Source organism: Oncorhynchus clarkii, chromosome 7, assembly GCF_045791955.1.
Source record: "Oncorhynchus clarkii lewisi isolate Uvic-CL-2024 chromosome 7, UVic_Ocla_1.0, whole genome shotgun sequence".
In the NCBI taxonomy this organism is placed as follows: Eukaryota; Metazoa; Chordata; class Actinopteri; order Salmoniformes; family Salmonidae; genus Oncorhynchus; species Oncorhynchus clarkii.
The window spans coordinates 79,773,734-79,800,023 of NC_092153.1; the positions used below are offsets into that span (position 1 = coordinate 79,773,734).

At 44.0% G+C, this 26,290-nt stretch overlaps 1 protein-coding gene across 5 annotated transcripts in view; it reads left to right on the forward strand.

Moving 5' to 3' along the window:
* Window positions 1-26,290, forward strand: part of LOC139413900 (dedicator of cytokinesis 3) — a 418,571-nt gene that overhangs the window by 299,661 nt on the left and 92,620 nt on the right. For all 5 annotated transcript variants that reach the window (XR_011634841.1, XR_011634842.1, XM_071161746.1 and 2 more), the window contains exons 11-13: window positions 96-156; window positions 5,110-5,257; window positions 22,594-22,682. Coding sequence is in view for 3 of the 5 variants with exons in the window: in XM_071161746.1 (XP_071017847.1) it covers window positions 96-156; window positions 5,110-5,257; window positions 22,594-22,682 (298 nt within the window). In the remaining 2 variants the exon portion in view is untranslated. The remainder of the gene's footprint in view (window positions 1-95; window positions 157-5,109; window positions 5,258-22,593; window positions 22,683-26,290) is intronic.

Below are 26,290 nucleotides of genomic sequence, written 5' to 3' on the forward strand. Positions count from 1 at the left end.
CTATCATCTCTGACATCACTAAGTAATGTTTTACCCTCTTTCTGTTTATCATCTCTGACATCACTAAGTAATGTTTTACCCTCTCTACTCTGCAGGATTTAAGTAATAAGGACATGAAGCGGGACCTGTATATTGTTTCACAAGTCATCAGAACCGGTAAGCTACTCTTTCTCAGATGTTCAATCGGCGTGTCCCAAATGGGACCATATTCCCAATGTAGTGGATAAATTTTAAATAAAGTAGTGCACTTTATACTGTAAGGAACAAGGTGCTATTTTGGGACACAGTAATAATCTAATTTGGTCTCCGTGAAGCAGAACACAGAGACAGTAAACCAGTATGCTGTTTGTGTTTCTTAATTTGAGGAAATGAGCTCGGGTCACCTGCTGTGTTCCCAGCATCTCAAGTGTGTGTATCTCTTCATGCACTTTGTCATCTCTCTGGCTGGCTCTAAAGGCTCTTTTTCTCCCTCTATCATATGTTTTCTAGTCCTACATCTACCTTTAAATTCAATGTTTTATACAAAGCATTCGGAGTAATGCGTTCCACTGATTCTCTTCCTCTGTTAATTACGTTTTTAAAAAACTCCAGTATCTTAGTACAGTTCTTCCTCTAGCTGATTGTTTTACAGATCTACAGATGCCGAATCATAATTTGACCCAGTTTCTTACAGCAGAAGACTTATCCTGCAACAACAGGAAACGTGAATTATTATCTGGATTATAATTAATGGATGGTTTTTTGTGAGGGTTGCTATATTTTTTGTTAGGGCAAATCAATTCTGAAATTTATAAATGGAAATTACAAACTTCAGAAGCTTTTTTAATAGTGCTGAACGATTAGTGTTTTTTGAGGTCGGTTTGGTTACGGTTCGATTATTTAAAAAAATGATTAAGGTTTTCAATTTGAGTTTTTTACATTAAATGCACTTTGCATTATTTGGGTTGAATGCTGTAGCTACGCAGACTAAAACAATACAAGTCCCACGATGGTAGTGACTGTCCATTACTGCTCATCACTTATTAGCCATCATTTATTCACACTACTTTAACAAAATATTTCAGTTGTTGTTGATATTACATTTGTTTGATTTGATTTGTTAGGATCCCAATTTAGCCCACGCTAATGGCGACCTCTAGACTTATCGGGGTCTGACACATAAGGAACAGATATTTAAAAACATTAACATGTAGTGTGTACATCTATCAGTTACACATGTCAGTACACACAACCAGTAGGTCATATGTCAGTACATACAAACAACCAGTAGGTCATATGTCAGTACATACACACAACCAGTAGTTCTCATGTCAGTACACACAACCAGTAGGTCATATGTCAGTACATACACACAACCAGTAGGTCACATGTCAGTACACACAACCAGTAGGTCTCATGTCAGTACACACAACCAGTAGGTCACATGTCAGTACACACAACCAGTAGGTCAAATGTCAGTACACACAACCAGTAGGTCTCATGTCAGTACACACAACCAGTAGGTCACATGTCAGTACACACAACCAGTAGGTCTCATGTCAGTACACACAACCAGTAGGTCTCATGTCAGTACACACAACCAGTAGGTCATATGTCAGTACACACAACCAGTAGGTCATATGTCAGTACACACAACCAGTAGGTCTCATGTCAGTACACACAACCAGTAGGTCACATGTCAGTACACACAACCAGTAGGTCTCATGTCAGTACACACAACCAGTAGGTCTCATGTCAGTACACACAACCAGTAGGTCTCATGTCAGTACACACAACCAGTAGGTCTCATGTCAGTACACACAACCAGTAGGTCACATGTCAGTACACACAACCAGTAGGTCATATGTCAGTACATACACACAACCAGTAGGTCACATTTCAGTTCATAAACACAACAAGTAGGTCACATGTCAGTACATACACACAACAAGTAGGTCACATGTCAGTACATACACACAACAAGTAGGTCACATGTCAGTACATACACACAACCAGTAGGTCACATCTCAGTACATACGAACAACCAGTAGGTCACATCTCAGTACATACGAACAACCAGTAGGTCACATGTCAGTACACACAACCAGTAGGTCATATGTCAGTACACACAACCAGTAGGTCACATGTCAGTACACACAACCAGTAGGTCACATGTCAGTACACACAACCAGTAGGTCATATGTCAGTACATACACACAACCAGTAGGTCACATGTCAGTAAACACAACCAGTAGGTCATATGTCAGTACATACACACAACCAGTAGGTCACATGTCAGTACACACAACCAGTAGGTCAAATGTCAGTACACACAACCAGTAGGTCACATGGGGGAAAGGCGTTGTGTTGTGAGGTGTTGCGTTATTTATTTTTATATAAGATGGAATGGAGTTCCATGCACTCATGGCTCTGTATAATACTGTAAGGTTCCTTGAATTTGTTCTGGACCTGGTGGGACTGTGAAAAGACCCCTGTTGGCATGTCTGGTGGGGTAAGTGTGTGTATCAGCACTGTGTGTAAGTTGACTATGAAAAAACTTTGATTTTCCAGCACATTAATACTTCTTATAAAAACAAGAACTGACGTAGTCAGTTTTTCCTCAACTCTCAACAAGAGTTGCATGGTATATACCATGCATGGTATTAATATTAGCCCTCTGATTGCAATGAAGAGCAAGACGTGCAGCTCTGTTCTGAGTCAGCTGCAGCTTAACTAGGTCCTTATTTGCAGCACTTGATCATATGACTGGACAATAATCAAGTTTAGACAAAACTGCAGCCTGCAGGACAAAGATTTAGCGTAGCCGGCGCTACACAAAACGCTACACAAAACTTTTAACAACCCATGAAAGTGACGCATGGAAATTATTTTTAGCTTTCAGAGAGCAGTTTTTCTTGCGCTTTTCGATGAAACACACGATCTGTTATAGTCACAGCCGTGATTTAACCAGTTTTAGAAACTTCAGAGTGTTTTCTATCCACACATACTAATCATATGCATATACTATATTCCTGGCATGAGTAGCAGGACGCTGAAAAGTTGCGCGATTTTTAACAGAATGTTCGAAAAAGGAGGGGGTAGACTTAAGTTAAGTGACTTCCTTAGCTGTGGTTGCTGGTGCATATATGGTTGAATCATCAGCATACATGGACACACATGATTTGTTTAATGCCATCAGAATGTCATTGGGAAAAATTTGAAAATAGTAGAGGGCCTAGAGAGCTTCCCTGCAGTACACCAAACTTTACATGTTTGACATTAGAGAAGCTTCCATTAAAGAAAACCCTCTCTCAGTTCTATTAGATAGATACTGTAGCTCTGAATCCATGATATGGCAGAGGTTGAAAAGCCATAACACATGAGTTTTCTCAATAACAATTTATGGTCAATAATATCACTGAAATCTAACAGTACAGCTCCCACGATCTTCTTATTATCAATTTCTTTCAACCAATCATCAGTCATTTGTGTCAGTGCAGTACATTGGCTGATAGGTCTGCTGTTAGAACGAGTAAATACCTTTTCTTTAAAGATATGACATATAGGAGTGGCTATAGAGTCAGCTACAATCCTCAGTAACTTTCCATCTATGTTGTCAATGCCAGGTTTGTCTTTATTGATAGATAACAATCATTTTTCCAACTCTCCCACACTAACTTTATCAAATTCAAATTTACAATGCTTTTCTTTTCATATTTTTTTTTTTTATGCATGAGTATGATGGCTAACATTCATTGTTCATTGTTGGAATTTCCTGCCTAACTTTGCCCACTTTGCCAATGAAGTAATCCTCAAAATAATTGGTCACATCAAATGGTTTTGTGATGAATAAGCCATCTGATTCGATGAAAGATTTGTCTTTGAATTTTATCTTTCTAATTTCATTTAAAATACTCCAAAGCTTTTTTTTCCGTCATTCTTGATATCATTGATCTTGGCTTCATAATACAGTTTCTTCTTCTTTGTGTTGAGTTTAGTCTCATCATTTCTCCATTTGCGGTAAGTCAGATGTGCAGCCAGACTTATTAGCCAGTCCTTTGATGATGTTATTATTTTATTCCAAGTCATCATCTCATCTCTACAGATTTGCTGCCTATGCTGTCTGACAGAATCACTATTTTAGTAGTTCTTCAATATAAATAAGACATAATTTTATGACAGCTGAATACCAATATCAAGACACACACACACACACACACACACACACACACACACACACACACACACACACACACACACACACACACACATATTCGGGGACACACACACACACATACTTGCATGCACACATGAGCATACATTATGCATACACAGACACACACACACACACTCGGACACACACACACACACACACACACATACTTGCACGCACACATGAACATACATTATGCATACACACACACACACACACATTCGGACACACACACACACACATTCGGACACAGATCGTGTATTTTCAGATACATCTGCTTTTTATCCCTCTTTATCGTGGATTTAAAAAAATATATAACATGGAATTCAAATAATTGAACCGACTTCAGACAATTAGTTTAATTCGGGTTAATTGCTACTTTTTAAACATCACTACAAGTTTGCATTTCCTGTTGTGCTGTGCAGGAAAACACGTTTTTTTTTGCTACTGTCTGCTCAGATCCAGGTGACATTTAGGCTATGACAGACAGACAGACAGACAGACAGACAGACAGACAGACAGACAGACAGACAGACAGACAGACAGACACACACACACACACACACACACACACAGGCAGACTAACTGCGGTGACCACAGAGCAGTTGTTGCCACTGCTGTGTGTTCTGTGTTCCCCTTCACACCTTCAGACAGGACTATTAATGGTGTACACACACCTTCAGACAGGACTATCCATGGAATACACACACGGATAGGCATAGTTATGTTTGTTTGTCTAGCTACATTGTTTCATAGCTAGCATATTCACACAGGGTTGTTTACATGTGAGTGTATCATTGTCATGGAATGGTATGATGTGATTGTGATAAGGTCTCTCTCTCTGTGTGTGTGTGTGTGTATATGTGCGTGTGTGTGTGTGTGTGTGTGTGTGTGTGTGTGTGTGTGTGTGTGTGCAGGTCGGATGCTGCTGAATGACTCTAAGAAGGGTCCTCCTCACGTCCAGTACAGAAGGCCGTACGGCTGTGCGGTTCTGGCCATGAGTGATGTACTACAGACCATCTCAGAACTAAAGGAGGAGAAGGACTTTGTTCTCAAAGTCTACACGTGAGTAGCATACACACACATACTTGCACACACATGAACATACATTATGCATACACACACATACTTGCACACACATGAACATACATTATGCATACACACACATACACACACACACATTCGGACACACACACACATACTTGCACGCACACATGAACATACATTATGCACACACACACACACACACACACACACACACACACACACACACACACACACACACACACACACACACACACACACACACACACACACACACACACACACACATATTCGGGGACACACACACACACATACTTGCATGCACACATGAGCATACATTATGCATACACAGACACACACACACACACTCGGACACACATACTTGCACGCACACATGAACTTACATTATGCATACACACACACACACACACATTCGGACACACACACACACACATTCGGACACGCGCACATACATTCAGACATATACATTCAGACACACACACACACACACATTCGGACACACACACAAACACATTCAGACACACACACACACATTCGGACACGCACACACACATTGCGCATGCTGTATATATATCTATATAGCCAGTATTGTCTTTTTAAACAGACTCCAGTCACATCCTGATAGTCAGTCCACCATTAGACTCAGACATATTAGAATAGGAAACAAACCCTTGTAATACTGAGTGCCGACGCAATATTCCCCATCAGCAATGAACAACTAATGATGAACTCCTTCTGGCCATAGAGAATAGAGAAATCTACGTATTAACATTGTAAAATGATTATGCCCTATGTTAAACCAAAATGGTTGCATTTGTAAGGCTTTTGTCTTTGGAAAAATACAATCACAACAGAAATGGTTATGTCTTGCTCTGTTGGGCTCATTAGGCCCTTATGTTTTCCCCCATCACACAGTCTTAATGTGTTTACTATGGAAATGAAGCAGAAGTTGAATGCTGATCGAGTCAGAATTGAAGAAACACTACTTGCTGTTAATGTTTCATTCTCCATACTAATTTTCCACAAGTGAAATTGATCTCGACTGTTAAGCGTTAAGGTTATGTTAGCACTCTGTAATAAATGTTGATATACATATATATATGTGTCCGACCGCCTCGATTCCGTTTTATGTATTTATATTTTAAAATATATATTTTTTATACATCAAATCAAATCAAATTGATTCATATAGCCCTTCGTACATCAGCTGATATATCAAAGTGCTGTACAGAAACCCAGCCTAAAACCCCAAACAGCAAGCAATGCAGGTGTAGAAGCACGGTGGCAAGGAAAAACTCCCTAGAAAGGTCAAAACCTAGGAAAAAACCTAGAGAGGAACCAGGCTATGTGGGGTGGCCAGTCCTCTTCTGGCTGTGCCGGGTGGAGATTATAACAGAACATGGCCAAGATGTTCAAATGTTCATAAATGACCAGCAGGGTCCAATATTGGATAAAGGTTTTAGACTCAGACCCAGAAAACGGTATATAATACATTGCAGTTGAGGAACAATGAGCATTCTGCTTTGAAAGTTGATAAACTTGTAAACCACACTTTTGAGAAAATAGCCCTTGAATATTTTGGTACACCTACACGAGAGCTCTTCTTTGTCTACACCCTTGATGGCTGATGTTATATCTTTTGAAAACAGTGCGTTAGAAAGGACTATCAACACATACCGAGCAGCTCACGTTTATAGACAGAAGCATGCTACATGACAGACCAATCCAAATCTCATCTCCCAGCATGTCCAGTCCATCCATTATCTTAGCCAATCATGGCTAGCGGGAAGTTTCCTGACTTTTTCCATGGCTAAACCAACTGGGCTCGTAATTTACGGATAAAATACAATTTTGTCATTAAGGTACATGAAAGTTCATATGTCCTGAAGGCATTTCTGCTAAAAAAAAAAACACATTACGCTCAAATGCCTCTCCTGTGAAGGAGTGACATGCGACATACGCCTAGCTAATAGATACAATTGTTTGATCTGTTGATTGAGGTATTGATTGATTTAATAATTGATTGATTTAACTCTAATTTAAGAAGAGATGTTCAAAACATTTTTCTACTGTATTTTTTAACTACAGTTGAAGTTGGAAGTTTACATTCGCCAAATAAACATTTTTAAAACTCTGTTTTTCCCAATTCCTGACATTTAATCCTAGTAGAAATTCCCTATCTTAGGTCAGTTATGATCACCACTTTTATTTTAAGAATGTGAAATGTCAGAATAATAGTAGAGAATGTCACGGCTGTTGAAAGAACTGGACCAAGGTGCAGCGTGGTGAGCGTACATGTTCCTTTATTTCATATGACGCCGGCAAAAACAATAAACCAAAACAACCGTGAAGCTAAAGGCTATAGTGCCAACAAACAAAGACAACTTCCCACACAGAAAGGAAGGAAAAGGGCTACCTAAGTATGGTTCCCAATCAGAGACAACGATAGACAGCTGTCCCTGATTGAGAACCACACCCGGCCAAAACATAGAAACACTAAATCATAGAAAACGAAACCTAGAATGCCCACCCCAAATCACACCCAAACCAAATAGAGACATAAAAAGGATCTCTAAAGTTAGGGCGTGACAGAGAGAGTGATTTATTTCAGCTTTTATTTCTTTCATCACATTCCCATTGGGTCAGAAGTTTACATTCACTCAATTAGTATTTACTAGCATTGCTTTTAAATTGTTTAACTTGGGTCAAACGTTTGGGGTAGCCTTCCACAAGCTTCCCACAATAAGTTGAGTGAATTTTGGCCCATTCCTCCTGACACAGCTGGTGTAACTGAGTCAGGTTTGTAGGCCTCTTTGCTCGCACACGCTTTTTCAGTTCTGCCCACAAATAGGATTGAGGTCAGGGCTTTGTGATGGCCACTCCAATACATTGACTTTGTTGTCCTTAAGCCATTTTGACACAACTTTTGAAGTATGCTTGGTGTCATTGTCCATTTGGAAGACCCATTTGCAAACAAACTTTAACTTCCTGACCAATGTCTTGAGATGTTGCTTCAATATATCCACATCATTTTCCTGCCTCATGATGTCATCTATTTTGTAAAGTGCACCAGTCCCTCCTGCAGCAAAGCATCCCCACAACATGATGCTGCCACCCCCGTGCTTCACGGTTGGGATGTTATTCTTCGGCTTGCAAGCCTCCCCCTTTTTCCTCTAAACATCACGATGGTCATTATGGCTAAACAGTTCTGTTTTCGCTTCATCAGACTAGAGGAAATTTCTCCAAAAAGTACAAACTTTGTCCCCATGTGCAGTTGCAAGCGGCCTTTCAGGTTATATCGATATTGGACTCGTTTTACTGCTGTTATGGATTATTTTGTACCTGTTTCCTCTAGCATCTTCACAAGGTCCTTTGCTGTTGTTCTGGGATTGATTTGCACTTTTCTCACCAAAGTACGTTCATCTCAAGGAGACAGAATGCGTCTCCTTCCTGAGTGATATGACGGCTGTGTGGTCCCATGGTGTTTATATTTGTGTACTATTGTTTGTACAGATGAAGGTGGTATCTTCAGGCGTTTGGAAATTGCTCCCAAGGATGAACCAGACTTGTGGAGGTCAACAATTTTTTTTCAGAGGTCTGGGGTGATTTCTTTTGATTTTCCTATGATGTCAAGCAAAGAAGCACTGAGTTTGAAGGTAGGCCTTCAAATACATCCACAGGTACACCTCCAATCGACTCAAATGATGTCAATAAGCCTATCAGAAGCTTGTAAATCCATGACATAATTTTCTGGAATTTTACAAGCTGTTTAAAACCTCATTGGGATAGGCATGTCGCTAGCAGGACACCTCGACAACGTCCGGTGGAATTGCAGAGAGCCAAATTCAAATTAAATTACTTTTGTCACGTTCATCGTAATGATGAGACCAAGGCACAGAGTGATAAGAATACATTCTTCTTTAATTAACGAAGAACACTTAAACAAACTAACAAAACTAACAAAACGAACGTGAAGCTATGATAAACCGAGTGCTGACATGCAGCTACACATAGACAATAACCTACAAAACCAAAATGGAAAATGGCAACCTAAATAGGATCCCCAATCAGAGACAACGCTGTCTCTGATTGGGAACCAATTCAGGCCACCATAGACCTACATATACCTAGACATACCGAAACCCCATAGAATTACAAAAACCCTAGACAAGACAAAAACACACATACCACCACACCCTGACCTAACCAAAATAATATAGAAAACAATGATAACTAAGGTCAGGGAGTGACAACTTTCATAAAATCACAAGTGCAATACATCAAAATTTAGCTTAACGGATTTCAAAAAAGCTTTACGGTGAAAGTAAACCATGCGATTATCTCAGGACAGCAACCCGCATACCAACACATGAAAAATATTAAAACCAGGCAGGTGCGACACGAAAGTCAGAAATAGCTCTATAAAAATGCCTTACCTTTGATCATCTTCTGTTGGCACTCCAAAAGGTCCCAGTTACATCACAAATGGTCCTTTTGTTCGATATTGTCCTTCTTTATATCCATAAAAACTCAGTTTAGCTGGCGCGCTTCAGTCAGTAATCCACTCAGTTTCCCTCCATCAAATGCATAAAAAATGAATCCCAAACGTTACTAATAAACTTTTACAAACAAGTCAAACAACGTTTATAATCAAACCTTAGGTACCCTAATACGCAAATAGTATGTTCATTACCGGAGATAAATAAGAAAGAACAAGCTTTAATCTGTCTGTAAACAATTGTTGGAAAAATTACCTGTGTCATGTGTCATGCACAAAGTAGATGTCCTAACTGACTTGCCAATACTAAAGTTTGTTAACAAGAAATTTATGGGAGTGGTTGAAAAACGAGATTTAATGGCTCCAACGTAAGTGTATGTAAACTTCCGACTTCAACTGTAGATGTCGTCTAAAGTTCTGGTTCAGACATTTTGACGGTTTAGACGGTTTTAAAACAAATATGACAGTCCATCCTTGAAGAAAATCCCTCATATTAAACATCATAGTCAGGGTCTACATTGTTGACGAGCCTTGTCTTCTTGCTGGGTATTTGGATGAGCCCAGATGTTTTATTGGTCAGAACACAGGTGGATATTGTCTCTGTGGTGGGTGTCTTGTTTAGATCAGGAGGCAGTGGATATTGGCTGGGTATTAGGATGAGATATCCTTGGAGATCTTTGGAGACAGGCTCTGTGCTGTCTGGGTATTAAGATGAGGTAACCTTTGAGATCCTTGGAGACAGGCTCTGTGCTGTCTGGGTATTAGGATGAGGTAACCTTGGAGATCCTTGGAGACAGGCTCTGTGCTGTCTGGGTATTAGGATGAGGTAACCTTGGAGATCCTTTGAGACAGGCTCTGTGCTGGCTGGGTATTAGGATGAGGTAACCTTGGAGATCCTTAGAGACAGGCTCTGTACTGTCTGGGTATTAGGATGAGGTAACCTTGGAGATCCTTGGAGACGGGCTCTGTGCTGTCTGGGTATTAGGATGAGGTAACCTTGGAGACGGGCTCTGTGCTGCCTGGGTATTAGGATGAGGTAACCTTGGAGATGCTTGGAGACGGACTCTGTGCTGTCTGGGTATTAGGATGAGGTAACCTTGGAGACGGGCTCTGTGCTGCCTGGGTATTAGGATGAGGTAACCTTGGAGATGCTTGGAGACGGACTCTGTGCTGCCTGGGTATTAGGATGAGGTAACCTTGGAGATCCTTGGAGACAGGCTCTGTGCTGCCTGGGTATTAGGATGAGGTAACCTTGGAGATGCTTGGAGACGGACTCTGTGCTGTCTGGGTATTAGGATGAGGTAACCTTGGAGACGGGCTCTGTGCTGTCTGGGTATTAGGATGAGGTAACCTTGGAGACGGGCTCTGTGCTGCCTGGGCATTAGGATGAGGTAACATTGGAGATGCTTGGAGACGGACTCTGTGCTGTCTGGGTATTAGGATGAGGTAACCTTGGAGACGGGCTCTGTGCTGCCTGGGTATTAGGATGAGGTAACCTTGGAGATCCTTTGAGACAGGCTCTGTGCTGCCTGGGTATTAGGATGATGTAACCTTGGAGATGCTTGGAGACGGACTCTGTGCTGTCTGGGTATTAGGATGAGGTAACCTTGGAGATCCTTGGAGACGGACTCTGTGCTGTCTGGGTATTAGGATGAGGTAACCTTGGAGATGCTTGGAGACGGACTCTGTGCTGTCTGGGTATTAGGATGACGTAACCTTGGAGATCCTTGGAGACAGGCTCTGTGCTGTCTGGGTATTAGGATGAGGTAACCTTGGAGATGCTTGGAGACGGACTCTGTGCTGTCTGGGTATTAGGATGAGGTAACCTTGGAGATGCTTGGAGACGGACTCTGTGCTGTCTGGGTATTAGGATGAGGTAACCTTGGAGACGGGCTCTGTGCTGTCTGGGTATTAGGATGAGGTAACCTTGGAGATCCTTGGAGACGGGCTCTATGCTGCCTGGGTATTAGGATGAGGTAACCTTGGAGACGGGCTCTGTGCTGTCTGGGTATTAGGATGAGGTAACCTTGGAGACGGACTCTGTGCTGTCTGGGTATTAGGATGAGGTAACCTTGGAGACGGACTCTGTGCTGTCTGGGTATTAGGATGAGGTAACCTTGGAGACGGACTCTGTGCTGTCTGGGTATTAGGATGAGGTAACCTTGGAGACGGACTCTGTGCTGTCTGGGTATTAGGATGAGGTAACCTTGGAGACGAAGTCTGTGCTGTCTGGGTATTAGGATGAGGTAACCTTGGAGACGGACTCTGTGCTGTCTGGGTATTAGGATGAGGTAACCTTGGAGACGGACTCTGTGCTGTCTGGGTATTAGGATGAGGTAACCTTGGAGATCCTTGGAGACGGGCTCTGTGCTATCTGGGTATTAGGATGAGGTAACCTTGGAGACGGGCTCTGTGCTGCCTGGGTATTAGGATGAGGTAACCTTGGAGATGCTTGGAGACGGACTCTGTGCTGTCTGGGTATTAGGATGAGGTAACCTTGGAGATCCTTGGAGACGGGCTCTGTGCTATCTGGGTATTAGGATGAGGTAACCTTGGATACGGGCTCTGTGCTGCCTGGGTATTAGGATGAGGTAACCTTGGAGATCCTTTGAGACAGGCTCTGTGCTGCCTGGGTATTAGGATGAGGTAACCTTGGAGATGCTTGGAGACGGACTCTGTGCTGTCTGGGTATTAGGATGAGGTAACCTTGGAGACGGACTCTGTGCTGTCTGGGTATTAGGATGAGGTAACCTTGGAGATGCTTGGAGACGGACTCTGTGCTGTCTGGGTATTAGGATGAGGTAACCTTGGAGATTCTTGGAGACGGACTCTGTGCTGTCTGGGTATTAGGATGAGGTAACCTTGGAGACGGACTCTGTGCTGTCTTGGTATTAGGATGAGGTAACCTTGGAGACGGACTCTGTGCTGTCTGGGTATTAGGATGAGGTAACCTTGGAGACGGACTCTGTGCTGTCTGGGTATTAGGATGAGGTAACCTTGGAGACGCTCTGTGCTGTCTGGGTATTAGGATGAGGTAACCTTGGAGACGGACTCTGTGCTGTCTGGGTATTAGGATGAGGTAACCTTGGAGACGGACTCTGTGCTGTCTGGGTATTAGGATGAGGTAACCTTGGAGACGGACTCTGTGCTGTCTGGGTATTAGGATGAGGTAACCTTGGAGACGGACTCTGTGCTGTCTGGGTATTAGGATGAGGTAACCTTGGAGACGGACTCTGTGCTGTCTGGGTATTAGGATGAGGTAACCTTGGAGATCCTTGGAGACGGGCTCTGTGCTATCTGGGTATTAGGATGATGTAACCTTGGAGACGGGCTCTGTGCTGCCTGGGTATTAGGATGAGGTAACCTTGGAGATGCTTGGAGACGGACTCTGTGCTGTCTGGGTATTAGGATGAGGTAACCTTGGAGATCCTTGGAGACGGGCTCTGTGCTATCTGGGTATTAGGATGAGGTAACCTTGGAGACGGGCTCTGTGCTGCCTGGGTATTAGGATGAGGTAACCTTTGAGATCCTTTGAGACAGGCTCTGTGCTGCCTGGGTATTAGGATGAGGTAACCTTGGAGATGCTTGGAGACGGACTCTGTGCTGTCTGGGTATTAGGATGAGGTAACCTTGGAGACGGACTCTGTGCTGTCTGGGTATTAGGATGAGGTAACCTTGGAGACGGACTCTGTGCTGTCTGGGTATTAGGATGAGGTAACCTTGGAGACGGACTCTGTGCTGTCTGCGTATTAGGATGAGGTAACCTTGGAGATGCTTGAATACATTTTAAATATTTCAAAGGTTATTTTTATGCGTGGTTACTCAAGGGTACAGAAAGCAGCTCCTTATCCAAACAGCAAGGCTGCCCACGACAGCTGAAACAGAGCATTACCTAGTCAACAGCATTTTTTATCAGGCCCACAATCTGGAAGCAATGTACTACAATCCTGTGTACGTGACAGAGACTGATCAATATCAGCGCCACCAGCTATCACCTCCATCCCAGGCTGTTCCAGCGTGCCACGAGGGGCTGGTAAAGGTCTGATCCATGTTGCTGTCCAATGAGCAGCCCACTTCCACAATAAGCACCTCCACCTGTATTTGGCCACACAGGAAAGCCCCTCATCATCAACATCACACCAGCTTCCTGTTACACCAGAATGCACACACACACACACACACACACACACACACACACACACACACACTGACCCACCGAGCCCATACCCAGCATGCCCTCGTTCACACTTTTATCCACTCTGCTGCTTTCCAATAAGGTGTAAGTGATCCTTTCTAGAGTGCTGTGCAGCACATCCACCAGCCCAGGGCTCTTAGTGGGACATATCCATATCATTGAGGTCATGGAGAAGAGTGACCGTGACCGTGGCCGTGCGTGCGTGCGTGCGTGTGTGTGTGTGTGTGTGCGTGTGTTGATGAGGTATGGGAAGAAAGGGAACTAGAGACCAGCTAGAAGACAGACAGAGACAGACATGCAGACTGGCAGGCAGACAGACAGAGACAGACAGACAGACAGGCACACAGACTGGCAGGCAGACAGACAGAGATAGACAGACAGGCACACAGACAGGCAGGCAAACACAGACAGACAGAAAGGCACACAGACTGGCAGGCAAACACAGACAGACAGACAGACAGACACACAGACAGGCAGGCAAACACAGACAGACAGACAGACAGGCAGACTGCAGGGATATAGCTAGCTAGCAGGATCTCACTCACTCATGAAATGCAGTAGTATTGGACAGGGACAGATAATGATGCTGAATACTGCAGTAGTATTGGACAGGGACAGATCATGATGCTGAATACTGCAGTAGTATTGGACAGGGACAGATCATAATGCTGAATACTGCAGTAGTATTGGACAGGGACAGATCATGATGCTGAATACTGCAGTAGTATTGGACAGGGACAGATCATGATGCTGAATACTGCAGTAGTATTGGACAGGGACAGATAATGATGCTGAATACTGCAGTAGTATTGGACAGGGACAGATCATGATGCTGAATACTGCAGTAGTATTGGACAGGGACAGATCATGATGCTGAATACTGCAGTTGTATTGGACAGGGACAGATCATGATGCTGAATACTGCAGTAGTATTGGACAGGGACAGATCATGATGCTGAATACTGCAGTAGTATTGGACAGGGACAGATCATGATGCTGAATACTGCAGTAGTATTGGACAGGGACAGATCATGATGCTGAATACTGCAGTAGTATTGGACAGGGACAGATCATGATGCTGAATACTGCAGTAGTATTGGACAGGGACAGATCATGACGCTGAATACTGCAGTAGTATTGGACAGGGACAGATCATGATGCTGAATACTGCATTAGTATTGGACAGGGACAGATCATGATGCTGAATACTGCAGTAGTATTGGACAGGGACAGATCATGATGCTGAATACTGCAGTAGTATTGGACAGGGACAGATCATGATGCTGAATACTGCAGTAGTATTGGACAGGGACAGATCATGATGCTGAATACTGCAGTAGTATTGGACAGGGACAGATCATGATGCTGAATACTGCAGTCGTATTGGACAGGGACAGATCATGATGCTGAATACTGCAGTAGTATTGGACAGGGACAGATCATGATGCTGAATACTGCAGTAGTATTGGACAGGGACAGATCATGATGCTGAATACTGCAGTAGTATTGGACAGGGACAGATAATGATGCTGAATACTGCAGTAGTATTGGACAGGGACAGATCATGATGCTGAATACTGCAGTAGTATTGGACAGGGACAGATCATGATGCTGAATACTGCAGTCGTATTGGACAGGGACAGATCATGATGCTGAATACTGCAGTAGTATTGGACAGGGACAGATCATGATGCTGAATACTGCAGTAGTATTGGACAGGGACAGATCATGATGCTGAATACTGCAGTCGTATTGGACAGGGACAGATCATGATGCTGAATACTGCAGTAGTATTGGACAGGGACAGATCATGATGCTGAATACTGCAGTAGTATTGGACAGGGACAGATCATGATGCTGAATACTGCAGTAGTATTGGACAGGGACATATCATGATGCTGAATACTGCAGTAGTATTGGACAGGGACAGATCATGATGCTGAATACTGCAGTAGTATTGGACAGGGACAGATAATGATGCTGAATACTGCAGTAGTATTGGACAGGGACAGATCATGATGCTGAATACTGCAGTAGTATTGGACAGGGACAGATCATGATGCTGAATACTGCAGTAGTATTGGACAGGGACAGATCATGATGCTGAATACTGCAGTAGTATTGGACAGGGACAGATCATGATGCTGAATACTGCAGTAGTATTGGACAGGGACAGATCATGATGCTGAATACTGCAGTCGTATTGGACAGGGACAGATCATGATGCTGAATACTGCAGTAGTATTGGACAGGGACAGATCATGATGCTGAATACTGCAGTCGTATTGGACAGGGACAGATCATGATGCTGAATACTGCAGTAGTATTGGACAGGGACAGATCATGATGCTGAATACTGCAGTCGTATTGGACAGGGACAGATCATGATGCTGAATACTGCAGTAGTATTGGACAGGGACAGATCATGATGCTGACAACTGCAGTCGTATTGGACAGGGACAGATCATGATGCTGAATACTGCAGTAGTATTGGACAGGGACAGATCATGATGCTGAATACTGCAGTAGTATTGGACAGGGACAGATCATGATGCTGAATACTGCAGTAGTATTGGACAGGGACAGATCATGATGCTGAATACTGCAGTCGTATTGGACAGGGACAGATCATGATGCTGAATACTGCAGTAGTATTGGACAGGGACAGATCATGATGCTGAATACTGCAGTCGTATTGGACAGGGACAGATCATGATGCTGAATACTGCAGTAGTATTGGACAGGGACAGATCATGATGCTGAATACTGCAGTCGTATTGGACAGGGACAGATCATGATGCTGAATACTGCAGTAGTATTGGACAGGGACAGATCATGATGCTGACAACTGCAGTCGTATTGGACAGGGACAGATCATGATGCTGAATACTGCAGTAGTATTGGACAGGGACAGATCATGATGCTGAATACTGCAGTCGTATTGGGCAGGGACAGATCATGATGCTGAATACTGCAGTAGTATTGGACAGGGACAGATCATGATGCTGAATACTGCAGTAGTATTGGACAGGGACAGATCATGATGCTGAATACTGCAGTCGTATTGGACAGGGACAGATAATGATGCTGAATACTGCAGTAGTATTGGACAGGGACAGATCATGATGCTGATTACTGCAGTAGTATTGGACAGGGACAGATCATGATGCTGAATACTGCAGTAGTATTGGACAGGGACAGATCATGATGCTGAATACTGCAGTAGTATTGGACAGGGACAGATCATGATGCTGAATACTGCAGTAGTATTGGACAGGGACAGATCATGATGCTGAATACTGCAGTCGTATTGGACAGGGACAGATCATGATGCTGAATACTGCAGTAGTATTGGACAGGGACAGATCATGATGCTGAATACTGCAGTAGTATTGGACAGGGACAGATCATGATGCTGAATACTGCAGTAGTATTGGACAGGGACAGATCATGATGCTGAATACTGCAGTCGTATTGGACAGGGACAGATCATGATGCTGAATACTGCAGTAGTATTGGACAGGGACAGATCATGATGCTGAATACTGCAGTAGTATTGGACAGGGACAGATCATAATGCTATGTGGATGAATTAGCTAGTAGATTGGCTATAATATACTGTAGCTGTCGATATGTGGATGAATTAGCTAGTACAGTGGTTATAATATACTGTAGTTATGTGGATGAATTAGCTAGTAGAGTGGCTATAATATACTGTAGTTATGTGGATGAATTAGCTAGTAGAGTGGCTATAATATACTGTAGTTATGTGGATGAATTAGCTAGTAGAGTGGCTATAATATACTGTAGTTATGTGGATGAATTAGCTAGTAGAGTGGCTATAATATACTGTAGTTATGTGGATGAATTAGCTAGGTGTCCCTGTAAGTACAGTATTTTGAAAACGTTGACCTTGCCTATTCTTTGGATTTATGTCATGTTTTGTATGTTTAGTAGATTGTCCCTCATACCGGAAACATGATGTTCCACAGTCATTGTGCTGTATGTCACAGACGGCCTTTATATCAGCCTTTAGATAGAAAACAAGCAGCTAGGACAGAACAGAAAAACAGCCAAGTAGAGAGGGATAAAATGGTAGTGAAGTAGGAGAAGCAGACATATCTGGACTGTATGAGCATCACATCGGCAGACTGGCTCTCAGTACAGAGAGGACCTCTAGTGGGGGCAAGGCAAGGAGAGCTCTGCAGCATGGGTGGAGTAGAACAGAACATAGTAGAACACAGTAGAGTTGAATAGAATAGATACACAAGGAGAGCTCTGCAGACTGGAATAAATAGTATAGAGTAGAGGAGAACAGAATAGAATATAACAGAACAGAACAGAATAGAACAGAACAGAACAGAATAGAACAGAACAGAATAGAACAGAACAGAACAGAGCAGAACAGAATAGAACAGAACAGAATAGAACAGAACAGAACAGAATAGAACAGAATAGAACAGAACAGAACAGAACAGAATAGAACAGAACAGAACAGAATAGAACAGAACAGAACAGAACAGAACAGAACAGAACAGAATAGAACAGAATAGAACAGAACAGAACAGAACAGAATAGAACAGAACAGAACAGAATAGAACAGAACAGAACAGAACAGAACAGAGCAGAACAGAATAGAACAGAACAGAATAGAATAGAACAGAACAGAACAGAATAGAACAGAACAGAACAGAATAGAACAGAACAGAACAGAGCAGAACAGAACAGAATAGAACAGAACAGAACAGAATAGAATAGAACAGAACAGAGCAGAAGACACCTCTGCAGCCTGCCTCAGTTATTGGAACAATCAGAACAAATCCAGAAGCACATGACATTACAGCAGATATGGGAAAAGTGTGAAGAGAACAACTTCCTGGGACACACATTGTGTAAGGTGGCATTTTATACCAGAAGTGCCCAGGGCAGCTGGAGGCAAGCCCTTAGGAAGTGGAAGAGAAGTGCCATACAGTAGACAGTTTTACTATTTACATAATGCCTTTAACATAACACACATAACACATGATATGATGCTTAGAATCCACTATCCACTTCATCTGTATTACTAGAAACACTGCATGGAATGGGATGAAGAAAACATGTTGGAGATACCGTATGTTCCCACTGCAGGATAACATTCCCAAAACACTGTATAATAATGGATTCCTACCTCATACTCAGGTGGTCATCTCAATTAAATGAGTCTCTCTGTAACGATATTCGTCTTCCTCTGACGAGGAGTATGAAGGATCGGACCAATATACAGCGTGATACGTGTCCATGTTGATAATGTATTAACATTGAACACAAAAAACAAAATAACAAGGACAACGAACGAAAACAAAACAGATCTGTCTGGTGAAGACACAGAGACAGAAAACAATCACCCACAACTAAAATGGGGAAAACAGGCTGCCTAAGTATGATTCTCAATCAGAGACAACGAACGACACCTGCCTCTGACTGAGAACCATACCTAGGTAGCCTGTTTTCCCCATTTTAGTTGTGGGTTTGTTTTCGTTCGTTCGTTCAGCCTTGTTATTTTGTTCTCAATCAGAGGCAGGTGTCGTTCGTTGTCTCTCATTGAGAATCATACTTAGGTAGCCTGTTTTTCCCATTTTAGTTGTGGGTTTGTTTTCGTTCGTTCGTTCTCCTTGTTATTTAGTTTTTTGGTGTTCAATGTTTAATAAATTATCAACATGGACACTTACCACGCTGCATATTGGTCCGATCCTTCATACTCCTCGTCAGAGGAAGACGAATATCGTTACAGAATCACCCACCACAACCGGACCAAGCAGCGTGGTAACCAGGAGCAGAGGATGCTGGACTCCTGGACATGGGAGGAGATTTTGGATGGTAGGGGACCCTGGACACAGGCTGGGGAATATCGCCGCTCCCGGGAGGAGCTGGAGGCAGCCAAAGCCGAGAGGCGGCATTATGAGGAGCAGGCACGGCAGCGCAACCGGGACGAGAGGAAGCCCAAAACATGTATTGGGCGGGGGGGGACAGGGGGAGTGTGGCTAAGTCAGGTAGGAGACCTGAGCCAACTCCCTGTGCTTACTGTGGAGAAAGGTGGACCGGGCAGGCACCGTGTTATGCCATGAGGCGCACTTTGTCCCATGTGCGCAGGCATAGCCCGGTGCGCTACATCGCAGCGCCTCGTATCGGCCGGGCTAGAGTGGGCATCGTGCCAGGAGGAATGAAGCCGGCTCAGTGCATCTGCTCTCCAGTGCGTCTCCTCGGCCCGGGTTATATGGCACCAGCCCTACGCACGGTGTCCCCGGTTCTCCAGCCCAGCCCAGCACAGCCTAGTGCGGTCTGTTCTACCCCGCCTCACTGGCCGGGCTATGGGGAGTATCCAGCCAGGACAGGTTGTGCAGGCTCGGTGCTCAAGACCTCCAGTGCGCCTTCATGGTCCGGTCCATCCAGTGCCTCCTCCACGCACCAGGCCAAAATGTTGAACAGAAATGCAATGGTTCATTGGATCAGTCTAAAACTTTGCACATACACTGCTGTCATCTAGTGGCCAAATTGCACCTGTGCTGGAATAATACATTTGGGCCTTTCTCTTGCATTTCAAAGATGATGGTACAAAAAAAATACTATTTTCTTTTACCAGATCTAATGTGTTATATTCTCCTACATTCGTTTCACATTTCCATGAACGTCAAAGTGTTACCTTTCAAATGGTACCAAGAAAATGTATTATGTAGATGGTGGTGTAGATGAGGCTGGGTCTAGTCAGGCTAGAGATGGTGGTGTAGATGAGGCTGGGTCTAGTCAGGCTAGAGATGGTGGTGTAGATGAGGCTGGGTCTAGTCAGGTTATAGATGGTGGTGTAGATGAGGCTGGGTCTAGTCAGGTTATGGATGGTGGTGTAGATGAGGCTGGGTCTAGTCAGGTTATTCTAGTGGATGAGGAGAGTATAGTGGGGAAGTATAAGAGACTAGGGGGGAGGAGGAGGAGGGTGGTGTAGATGAGGCTGGATCTAGTCAGGTTATGCTAGTGGATGAGGAGAGTAAAGTGGGGAAGTGTAAGAGACTAGGGGGGGGGGGGGGGGGGGGGGCGGAAGAAGAAGATGAGGAGGCCTTTTTTTCCAGACATCTCCTCAATTGGCGACAGCAAGTCAAGCAGAGGGGTCAATATATACGGCGAGGGAACTGACAAGGTTCCATAATGAGATCAAAAGGGGACAAATTTCATCTTGAGGCATCTTTTTTTTCTGATCTGAGTTTGTAAGATCAGTACAACATGCTATGAAAAAATGAGGGGCGTGGTGTCCTCTCACCCAGGAAACGGTTTAGGTTGAGGAAGTGGGTCATATCAGTGCGTAAGGGTCTACCTTCGGACACCGTTTAGATGAATGGTTTGTTTCTGGCACTGGGGCTTTTTGAGCTTTGCTATTGGTCTCTTGCTTTGCTGACTTTTCTCCCACTTCTTATGGAGTCTCTTCGGGTAGGTTCACTTTATATAAATGGCAGTGGAGATGTGGGAAAGAGGAGTCTGTTGCCCTGTGTGCGTTCTCTCTCAGTTCATTCACTGCCTCATTAAGGTGTCCAGTTGAGCATATTTTTAATACTAAGTAACTGTTGTGTGTGCAGTACTCTATATATTTTGTACCAATTGAGAACGTTGGTCTAATTCCCTGAGATCTGGATTTTCTCTGGATCATTACTTTAGTCTTTTTGGGGTTTACTGCCAGGGCCCAGGTCTGGCAGTACTGCTCTAGCAGGTCCAGGCTCTGCTGTAGGCCAGGTGCTGTGAGTGTTTACTGCCAGGGCCCAGGTCTGGCAGTACTGCTCTAGCAGGTCCAGGCTCTGCTGTAGGCCAGGTGCTGTGGGTGACAGCAGGCATAGTCATCTGTGAAGAGTAGACATTTAACCTCTGAATTGTGGAGACTAACACCAGCGGCTGAGGATTTTTCTAGAATAGTGGCCAATTTGTTGATATAATTGTTGGAAGAGTGTTTCTGTCTCTCTTTGTCTGTCTGTCTGTCTGTCTGTCTGTCTGTCTGTCTGTCTGTCTGTCTCTCTCCCTCTCTCTCTCTCTCCTTCTCTCTCTCTCTCTTTCTCCCTCTCTCTTTCTCCCTCTCTCTTTCTCCCTCCCTCTCTCTCTCTCTCTCTCTTTCTCTCTTTCTCCCTCTCTCTCTTTCTCCCTCCCTCTCTCTCTCTCCCTCTCTCTCTCTCTTTCTCCCTCTCTCTCTCTTTCTCCCTCCCTCCCCTCTCTCTCTCTCTCTCTCTCTCTCTCTCTCTCTCTCTCTCTCTCTCTCTCTCGTTTCTGCATTGCGTAAAAACTGTAGCCTTCTAACTACCAGAGGAAATATCCAGTCAGGTTCTTTAGATCAGTTGAATATTAATGCAATTGAATGCAAAAATCTCTCTCACACATACACACACACACGCACGCACGCTCGCTCACTCACTCACTCACTCACTCACTCACTCACTCACTCACTCACACGACACACACACAGTTGAATGCCAATGCACTTGAATGCACAACAGCTGTATGTCCGCTAGAGATGTTTCCTAGAGATGTTTCCTAGAGATGTTTCCTAGAGATGTTTCCTAGAGATGTTTCCTAGAGACGTTTCCTAGAGATGTTTCCTAGAGATGTTTCCTGTCTTTGTTTCCCCTCCAGATGTAACAATGAGAACGAGTGGTACCAGATCCATGAAAACATCATAAGAAAATCCAGCACCAAGTACACAGCTCCCAGCACCAACTATGGTATGTTAACCTGACCCCTGACCCCTGACCCCTGACCCCTGACTCTATATCCACTATAACACCAACTATGGTATGTTAACCTGACCCCTGACCCCTGACCCCTGACTCTATATCCACTATAACACCAACTATGGTATGTTAACCTAACCCCTGACCCCTGACCCCTGACCCCTGACCCCTGACCCCTGACCCCTGACTCTATGTCCACTATAACACCAACTATGGTATGTTAACCTAACCCCTGACCCCTGACCCCTGACCCCTGACCCCTGACTCTATGTCCACTATAACACCAACTATGGTATGTTAACCTAACCCCTGACTCTATGTCGGGATACCCACTATAACACCAACTATGGTATGTTAACCTAACCCCTGACTCTATGTCCACTATAACACCAACTATGGTATGTTAACCTAACCCCTGACTCTATATCCACTATAACACCAACTATGGTATGTTAACCTAACCCCTGACTCTATATCCACTATAACACCAACTATGGTATGTTAACCTGACCCCTGACCCCTGACTCTATACCCACTATAACACCAACTATGGTATGTTAACCTAACCCCTGACTCTATGTCCACTATAACACCAACTATGGTATGTTAACCTAACCCCTGACTCTATGTCCACTATAACACCAACTATGGTATGTTAACCTGACCCCTGACCCCTGACTCTATACCCACTATAACACCAACTATGGTATGTTAACCTAACCCCTGACTCTATGTCCACTATAACACCAACTATGGTATGTTAACCTAACCCCTGACTCTATATCCACTATAACACCAACTATGGTATGTTAACCTAACCCCTGACTCTATGTCCACTATAACACCAACTATGGTATGTTAACCTAACCCCTGACTCTATATCCACTATAACACCAACTATGGTATGTTAACCTGACCCCTGACTCTATGTCGGGATACCCACTATAACACCAACTATGGTATGTTAACCTAACCCCTGACTCTATGTCGGGATACCCACTATAACACCAACTATGGTATGTTAACCTAACCCCTGACTCTATATCCACTATAACACCAACTATGGTATGTTAACCTAACCCCTGACTCTATATCCACTATAACACCAACTATGGTATGTTAACCTGACCCCTGACTCTATGTCGGGATACCCACTATAACACCAACTATGGTATGTTAACCTGACCCCTGACTCTATGTCGGGATACCCACTATAACACCAACTATGGTATGTTAACCTGACCCCTGACTCTATGTCGGGATACCCACTATAACACCAACTATGGTATGTTAACCTAACCCCTGACTCTATGTCGGGATACCCACTATAACACCAACTATGGTATGTTAACCTAACCCCTGACTCTGGTACTTACACGGTTATACTATTGAGGCCCCCCAGGTAGTGAGTGAGTGCGTGTGTGTTTGTGTGTGTGTGTCCCGTACCCTGTCCAACCCTTCACAGGGATGACACACAATCTCATAATTTCCCTTCACTCCGACAATGTCTGTAATTGGTAGCCTACAAATATGAATGTCATTCTCTTAGTTGATAGTGTGTACATCAAGGGCCTTCCCCCCTCAAAGCTCATTAGAGGAGAGAATCCAATGTCCCTCCCGTCGTATCTCCTCCTCCAATGAGCTTTGAGAGGGACGCGAGAGATTGCGTAATCAAGGACAGGAGGAATCAAGGATCTGAAGGCTAGTTAAGTTTTTAGACAGTCAATTAGATAATGTACATGTCATACCAGTTATAGAACATAGTTCTCAGGATCAGCCACTGAGATAGGACTGCATTGGTAGGATAATCATAGAGTTCAAATAAAATCGAATGTATTTATATAGCCCTTCGTACGTCAGCTGATATCTCAAAGTGCTGTAACAGAAACCCAGCCTAATCCCCAAACAGCAAGCAATGCAGGTGTAGAAGCACGTTGGCTAGGAAAAACTCCCTAGAAAGGCCAAAACCTAGGAAGAAACCTAGAGAGGAACCAGGCTATGTGGGGTGGCCAGTCCTCTTCTGGCTGTGCCGGGTGGAGATTATAACAGAACATGGCCAAGATGTTCAAATGTTCATAAATGACCAGCATGGTCAAATAATAGGTCTGGGACAGGTAGCACGTCCGGTGAACAGGTCAGGATTCCATAGCCACAGGCAGAACAGTTGAAACTGGAGCAGCAGCACGGCCAGGTGGACTGGGGACAGCAAGGAGTCATCATTCCAGGTTGTCCTGAGGCATGGTCCTAGTGCCCAGGTCCTCGGAGAGAGAGAAAGAAAGAGAGAAAGAGAGAATTAGAGAGAGCAATCTTAAATTCACACAGGACACCGATAAGACAGGAGAAGTACTCCAGATATAACAAACTGACCCTATCCCCCCGACACATAAACTACTGCAGCATAAATACTGGAGGCTGAGACAGGAGGGTTCAGGAAACACTGTGGCCCCATCCGATGATACCCCCAGACAGGGCCAAACAGGAAGGCCCCACTCACTTTGGAAGGCCCCACCCACTGTGGCCCCACCCACTTTGCGAAAGCACAGCCCCCACACCACTAGAGGGATATCTTCAACCACCAACTTATCATCCTGAGACAAGGCCGAGTATAGCCCACAAAGACGTCCGCCACGGCACAACCCAAGGGGGAGCGCCAACCCAGACAGGAAGATCACATCAGTGATTTGGCAAATCTGACCATAACTATATCCTCCTGATTCCTGCTTGCAAGCAAAAACTCAAACAGGAAGTACCAGTGACGTGCTCAATACAGAAGTGGTCCGATGAAGTGGATGCTAAGCGACAGGACTGTTTCACTTCCGCAGACTGGAATATGTCCCGGGATTCATCCAATGGCATTGGGGAGTTTAACACATCAGTCACCAGCTTCATGTGCATCGACGTTGTCTTCCCCACATTAACCGTACATACATATCCCAACCAGAAGCCATGGATTACAGGCAACATCCGCACTGAGCTAATGGCTGGGACTGCCACTTTTAAGGAGCAGGACTCTAATCCGGACGCATATAAGAAATCCAGCTACGCCCTCTGACAAACCATCCAACTAGCAAAACGTTAATATAAGACTGAGATTAAATCCTACTACACCGACTCTGACGCTCGTCGGATGTGGCAAACTATCACAGATTACAAAGGGAAACCCAGCAGAGAACTACCCAGTGATGAGAGCCTACCAGATGAGCTAAATGTATTCTATGCCTCGCTTCGAGGCAAGCAACACTGAACCATGCGTGAGAGCACCAGCTGATCCTGACGACTGTGTAATCTCGCTCTCCATAGCCGATGTGAGTAGACCTTTAAACAGGTTAATATTCAGGTTAAGGCTGCAGGGCCAGACAGATTACCAGGACGTGTACTCAGAGCATCCACTGACCAACTGGCAAGTGTCTGTAATACCAACATGTTTTAAGAAAACCACCATAGTCCCTGTGCCCAAGAAGACCAAGGTAACCTGTCTAAATGACTACCGAGCCGTAGAACTCATATCTGTAACCCTGAAATGCTTTGATGGCTGGACATGGCTCATATCAACACCATCATCCCAGAAACCATGGAGCCACTCCAATTCCCCAACACAT